Here is a 7,259-nt window from a genome sequence, read left to right as displayed (position 1 = left end):
TTCCCATGGCTGCCAATATTTGTCTTATACAAAGACCATTAAAAAAACACTCATCAAGACGAATCACAGATCTACAAAGCTTGAAACTCTCCTTACATGTTGCATAACATTTGTATAATATATTGAATGAGGTCTTTTATCAGATACTTCTTCTTGCACATGTTGGACATTTAACTTGACCATGGAACCATAATTTGTTCTTACTCTAGGAATGAACCATCTACAATGTCTCTAGATGCACATATTGCTCTAATTACGTTTGTTTTAATCTTCATTTTAAGATTATCTTTCAATAAAAAATATTTTTCTTACTCAACCACTTTGTAGTCATCATCTTGACATTATAATGTCTATTACAATTATGAATGTTAACTACTTTTCTCAACTGCCAAGAATCCTCCATTGGAAACTTTGCACGATATGTTTTCCATTCACGTCCCTTATTACATCTAACCCTAACCTTATGGATAACATAAGTTGTTATTGGTTCCTTAAAATCACAATTAGAAGTAAAATAAGTTCTTAACTCCCATTTATAGTTTGCCATGTCTTTCTGCAACTTCAAAACTTGATGCTTCTTCCTACTTATTTTTCTATTCTAATTTGTTTCACACCCATTTTTTAACTCCTCAATATCATTTTCACTCTCATCAATTTTCCCCCGTGCTTCTGTAATTTGCTAGTACCCTCAGAACCATTCCCATAATATAACATATTGTCCATTTTCTCTTTCAAAAAATCATCACCATCATCAGAGTCTTCAAACGAAATATTCAATGCATTGTGATAGTTAAAAATTAGATCATCATTATCATCCTAACTTTAAGAACCAACCATGTCACCCTCATTCATCACACCTACATTAACCTCATTATTCATATAATTATCATTCACATCAATATCATGGCATCTACCTTCATTCAGTTCACTATCCGACACCTCACCATATTGTCATACACCTTCATTCAATTCACCATCCCGCACCTCACTAGACTAGTCTTTACCTTCACCCAATTCATCCTTTTTCACTACTTCATACAGTTTAAAAATTGAATCCTCTTCATCAAACTTTATAATATCCTTAGGGTTTTACATATTTTTCCTCCAGAGGACCATCATAAAATTCAGGCTGAGACAATGGATGTTGTATATAAACACCAACACTTAAGTCCACCTTACATAAATCTGTAATATCTTGGACACCCTTGGTATCAACCAAAATATACATTCCAAACATTTGATCCTTATACCATATAGTATTTATTTCCCTATATCTCAGTTTTTTAACTATACCTACCAACTCGAAATAACTCCACTTATTAACATCACATTTCAATTACGAACTTGTTCTTTCATACTTAGTTAGTTCATCATTTACAAATAACCCTCCATCATGAATAAACACATGGAGAAATTCTTCCATTTTTACCTATCTAAAACAAAACCTAAATTAGAAAGGGGGAGAAAGGGATGAAAACTACATAGAAAACTAAAACGACCTCAAAACCTAAAAAGACAATGTGTTACTTTAAACCCTAAGCAGAAGTACACAGAAAATTGGAACTTTATACTAGAACTCAGAAAAACACAAAAAATCCTAAACGATTGGATGTTTAGCTAAATCCTAAATGAGAAAGGGGCTATAAATGATTAACTGTCCTGAAATTTGTATCTTCAATTGCACCTACATTATCGTATTCCATAAAATGATATTCAAAGCTTTACTGCACCTACATCATCATCTTCTCCATAAGACTTCTCTACAAATGAATCACTTTTGTTTCAAGACTAAAAGTGAATCACTTTTATTCACCTTATGTTTTCTAATTTCATTTCCACATCAACACCACGTAGACAATACATGGTCATTAAACTTGACTCTAATTAACAGAGATAATAGAAAAGATAAATACAAAATCGTTTAAAAAAATAACCGAACAAAACAATATTTTTGAAAGTTAAGATTTCAAACTGAACCCCAAATTAAAAATAAGAGATAAAAAAAATATTAAATCACAACTTCAAAAAATTAGATTTATAGATTCTATCATTTCTCCCCCAATTATCTCACAATCATGATCAAAGTAAGATAACCATGTTTGTCCAAAAGTCTTGTCAATTAGTACCATTTATAATGTTCCCAAATGCATCACGTATCAATATCAAATCTTCATTATCACATAATACAGCCTTTCCTGGCACACCTTACAATAAAAAAAATTGATATTGATGTATTACTCAACATTGAAAATTATCCTATGCAAACATGTTACACAATACTAACAAATGCTTTCCTTGTCACTACTACTTTTCACAAGGAATAATGGCTAACTAGTCATTTTCCAATCACTCACTTTTCTCATTATCTAATTAAATTAATCTAATCAGCTTATATATGAATCTACATAAACAAAGAAAATTTAACTTTTATCAAGATATCATTGTTATGACTCTTCAAAATGATGATCTGTCTCATCAAAGATCTCCTCCTACACAAAATTAAATAATGATGTATCAATTAACAAGTTTCTTCAAGATTTTAAGTAAAAGTTATATAAAATTGTTCAAAATTAATTACCTGCAAAAGCTCTTCAATTACATCTTCCATTGTAATAATTCCAACAGCTTCTTCTTTTTCAGGTAGCTTTGGAATTGAATTTCCATCAATTTCCAAAATATCTGAGTAAATATTTTGTGACCATTTTTTGCTCCTAGATGAACCAGTACTCCTATTTGAATTACTTGCATTTGGTAAGCTTTTTCTCTTATGAAGTTGCATCTTGTTTTTCAACATTTTCTCTTGAGGAGTCTTTTCCACATCAATATTCACTTTCACATCTCTCACTAAATCTATTTCACATACATAATTAAAATCAGATACACACCTAACACGTTTTTATTGTCAAATACAAATACATGTCATACATCCAACACGTTAATATCAATGAAAACTATAAAAAGATAAATTAAAATAAGTATAATCATATGTGATGTAGTCGTATCTTATAACAATATCAGAACGGATACGTGTCAGACATATGACACGTTTTTATTGTCAGATACTGACACGTGCAAACACATAAAAAGTTTTTATTGTTAGATACCGACACGTGTCAGATACCGACACATCAACATCAATAACAATTTAAAAATGATAAATAAAATAAACATATCGTCATCGTGTCAGGGACAACCTCACACGTTTCAGATATTTGACACATAATTCTTGTTGGATATTAAAACCTGTGAAATATCTCACACATCTTTACATTAGTACACAAATATCATCTACTAAACCCTAAATTTATGATGATAAAAAATAGCATGCATGCTTAATTACCATTGCAATTATTGTTGGAAGATTGTTGCCCTGTCTTGTCAAAATTTCTCACAACAACAGCCATGTGGCTATGTCCCTTCTGGAATTCATTCAATATATCATACAGTGGCATCATTTCTGGAACCCTATCAAAATATTTAATAAAACTTAAACATGGATTTATGGTTACTAAATTAACATAATTCTATTTATTTTTAATACTTCAAAGTATAATAATACCTTGGTATTTTTCGTATGGTCACACTTTTCACAGGTACTTCCTCTTCTGGATCAATAGTTAACAAATTCTTGATCTAAAATTAAAAAGCATGCATGCTTAAAACTTAAAACAAAGATCATGAACAATGTAAATAAATAAAATAAATATAAAATTTATTTATATTAAAAGATTATAAATAAAAAAATACAAATTTTGCTTTATACCAAAATAAGTCCAATGATATTTGTTGGCTCTTCATAATAAACAGGGACTCTGCTATGCCCTTTCTCCAATATTACATTCATCAAATCTCTGCTTAATAAAATTAGACATAAAATTGTAAGAAATTTCAAAAATATATATTAAATTTTATAAATATTTTTAAAAATGTCTCTCACCTATCAAGTTTTGAATTAATATCAATAGAAAATATTTCATTTATAGGACTCATAGCATCACCAGCAGTTTTCTCAGAGAGTTCAAGTGCTCCAGCAATGATAGTTGTTTCATCATGTGTTAGTTCGCCTCCTTTTCCAGCCTAACATTAACAAAATTCATCATCAATTCAAAATTAAATAACGCGTCGTCTTCGTTGTGACAATAATGATTTATCTGTATGAATATTTTACATGGAATCATAAAAAAAACGGTCTCATTGTTTTGAAACATACCTCGTTACCATGTAAATTTACAAGTGTTTTCAGCTCAGCTCTGCGGAAAAGAGCTTCATGGCGATGGCCGAGCAAAAAATCCAACAACTGAATATAAAAAATTGAAATTAAGAAATAAAAATCAGATTCGGTTTAGGTTGGTTCAAATAAAAAATTTGATAAAAATGTTGTTGATGGTGTATGTGTATTATTACCTTGCTTATTGGATAAGCAACTGGAAAACATATCCATACAAGAACACGAACAATTGGCGCTACTGTTGCACCGATTGTTAAACCATATCGAGAACAAACCGATTGAGGAATAATCTTCAAAGAATTAACAGAGAAAAAAATTAATGTAAACATGTTATATGCAATACATTAAATTCAAAATGTAAGGAAATTTAAAAAATTCTCACCTCACCAAACAGAAGAATTAGTGTCACGGAAATTAAGATAGCTCCCCAAGCAACAACAAGACTATCAAGAAAAATCGGAAGTGCCTGATCAGATATCAGTTCAATGGTAAGAGTTTAGTCATTTACGAAATCTTAAAAAAAAAATTCAAATTTCTCAGAGATATCAAATGACTATTAGTGTCACTTTAACGCTGAATTCTACGAAGCGAATTTATAAATTAAAAAATAAATAGGACATGAATTTATATGTACCTCCATGGCAGCAGCATTGCAAATCAAAAGAGTGCAAAGTAATAGATGTTGATTTTTTACCACAGGCAATATTTTATCTGAAAAACAAACACAAAATTCAATATATTTAAATTATATATAGATCAGATACATTGATTAGAGAAAATAATTGAATAAATATTTAAAATCACAGTGAATCAGACGAAATTACGAAGATACGGTGAGTTATTTTTTTTACGAAAATTACCATATCACGCTATAATTGTGACAAATTCACCGTGAAATCAAACATGTTCAGAAACATGTGATGTAAGCAATAAAGAAAATATCCTATGATTTTGAATTTATGTATAGAACAGTAAAACATGACATGAATTTATGTATAGAACAGTACCAGCATGTTTTCGATCCTGAGGAGTACCGGATTTAGCAAGAACCTCAAGATCAACAAGGCTCAAAGACATGAGGCCTAAAGTAAGCCCAGACATCAATCCAGCAAACACAACAAGCAGCACAATTATCAGTATTCTGATGAAAAACTCTGTTTCACAACACTGATATTCCACCGCCATTGAAAAACACTGGTTTGATTGAAGAGTAGATGTTTTTTTCTTACTTTCCAGAATGAGACAGTGTTGTTAAATTTATGCTAACGTTGTATTGTACTCTGTTTTTGTACTTGTTTCTATTTTCTTTGAGTCGGCGAGTGAGGATCATCGATAATGAAGCCAGTGTGGGACCTACTGCCATTACTTTAACCGAACTTGGCACTTTCTTTATAGAAACTTGCATGTGTTTTTGATTTGGATAATGCCATTTTGGTCATGTGTAATGCAACTGTGATGTTTTGATTCTGGTAATATTCCATTTGGTTGAGTTGAGTGAGTCTTATGTATGTAAATTATCATTACTAGTTGTTATGTGTACTCTCTCACCACCAGCTGTTAGAAAGAGACTTACAAAACTCTGGTTTGTTTTTATGTTTTAAAAGGAAATGAAATCATATTAAAAATATTTCAAAATGACTTATTTGAAAGTTGGTTGTATGATCCATTAATGACTTTCAACTTTCAATATTTCAAATGATTAAATTCAATTTTATTATCTTCTTCTTTTTTAAGTATTGAATCGAGGGTTAGATTATTAAGCTCGCAGGTTCCACCAATTTATTACACTAGAAATTATGATATCTCATCATCGTCGTTTCTCCTCTTATTTTTTATTCTAGAACAGAACATTGACTCCGTCTGTGGGAATCGACTTCTAATTTCTACGATTTCCACGAATTCACGTTCACTTGCCAACTTCACAGTCTGTAACTTCCTCCGATCACCAGAGCGAAAGAATTTGCAATAAAGCGCAAAGATCCACCGCGTCGTGATTCAACCGAGCATAATCTCAATTTTGTTTCCTTAGATTTCTAGATCTTTAGTTCTTTCAATTCTCGATGATGGCTAGATCTAAGGCTACTACATATGTTGTTGCCCACGATGTTATCGTCGCTGCTCTAGCGGCAAGTAATCAACCACATCTTCCTCCTCCAAAAAAGTTCTTTGATCCTGGAACGAGTGTTTCGCTTCATCCAGATCTGGTCCAAGCTTCGTAGTTGGCTATATCTATTCAAGTTATTCCTATAGAGACTCTTGTTCCACCTCTGTTGCACGACAGTCTTGCATGGCCTCCACACTCTACAAGCAAACCTCGGCATGCAAGGTGCTAATGAACTGTTGAACATCATGTTTAACATTGTTCGAAAGCAAAACTAACACGTGCTTGAAGTAAGGCTTCAACGCTTGGAAGAAAGCCTTCACAACGCTCCCTACCAGGAAAATACGATCCAAGAAGTTTCTTGAGGTAAGACTCATGTTGATATCCCTGAACCAGCCGAGACGAAGAGAGACGAGGACCCTCAGTAGAATGATCGTCGTAAGAGCAGAAAGCATTGAACTTCTGCTCAGAGCCCCAGGGAGACCAGGGCAGTCACATTCCTTCTCCGGCTCAAGCAAAAACTCGATGGGAGTGATCTAGCCGAAGCTTCCATTGTCTGTGAGAATCCTGGATAGAGAAAAGTCACTTAAATGTAAGTCTCCCTTGAAGACCGTGAGGTCAGAATAAGCACAGAAAACAATGAGGAGAGCAAAACTAAATGCCCTTACATCGCCGCCATAGCCTGAGGAGCATATTGGGAAAACCTCCCGTCCAAAGACACTATGAAGAGGAACATTGCAGAAATGATGGTCGTCCACCGCAAGGAAGGAAATACTTAGGCAAAAGTCCCAGACCGGCCTATGTTGGGATTCTGAGACTCAAAGAAGGCCAGAAGCGTTCCCAACAAGATTTTTCCCCTCGTCATCATTGCTACAGTTAGGCAGTTCGAAGTGTCCAGGATCCTCATCTACGGTGGCAACTCCTATGACA

General features: G+C 32.8%; 1 protein-coding gene across 2 annotated transcripts; it reads right to left on the bottom strand.

The window, feature by feature from the left end:
* Window positions 1-2,213: 2,213 nt before the first annotated feature.
* LOC127083611 (DUF21 domain-containing protein At2g14520) lies at window positions 2,214-5,711 on the bottom strand. Of its 2 annotated transcripts, none has more exons than XM_051023928.1 (11): window positions 5,236-5,711; window positions 4,863-4,939; window positions 4,611-4,694; window positions 4,405-4,518; window positions 4,211-4,297; window positions 3,938-4,077; window positions 3,764-3,851; window positions 3,560-3,633; window positions 3,341-3,465; window positions 2,579-2,850; window positions 2,214-2,489 (listed from the first exon to the last, which is right to left on the bottom strand). In XM_051023928.1, the coding sequence occupies exons 1-11, from the start codon at window positions 5,411-5,413 to the stop codon at window positions 2,445-2,447; spliced, it is 1,284 nt and encodes a 427-aa protein (XP_050879885.1). In that variant the 5' UTR covers window positions 5,414-5,711; the 3' UTR covers window positions 2,214-2,444. The 2 variants fall into 2 exon arrangements, with proteins under 2 accessions (XP_050879885.1, XP_050879893.1); XM_051023936.1 differs by having other exon boundaries at window positions 4,611-4,671; window positions 5,236-5,385.
* Window positions 5,712-7,259: the final 1,548 nt, after the last annotated feature.

The sequence above is a fragment of the Lathyrus oleraceus genome, chromosome 1, assembly GCF_024323335.1.
Source record: "Lathyrus oleraceus cultivar Zhongwan6 chromosome 1, CAAS_Psat_ZW6_1.0, whole genome shotgun sequence".
In the NCBI taxonomy this organism is placed as follows: Eukaryota; Viridiplantae; Streptophyta; class Magnoliopsida; order Fabales; family Fabaceae; genus Lathyrus; species Lathyrus oleraceus.
Note: the sequence above shows the minus strand (reverse complement) of the source record. Positions and strands in the feature narration are given on the sequence as shown.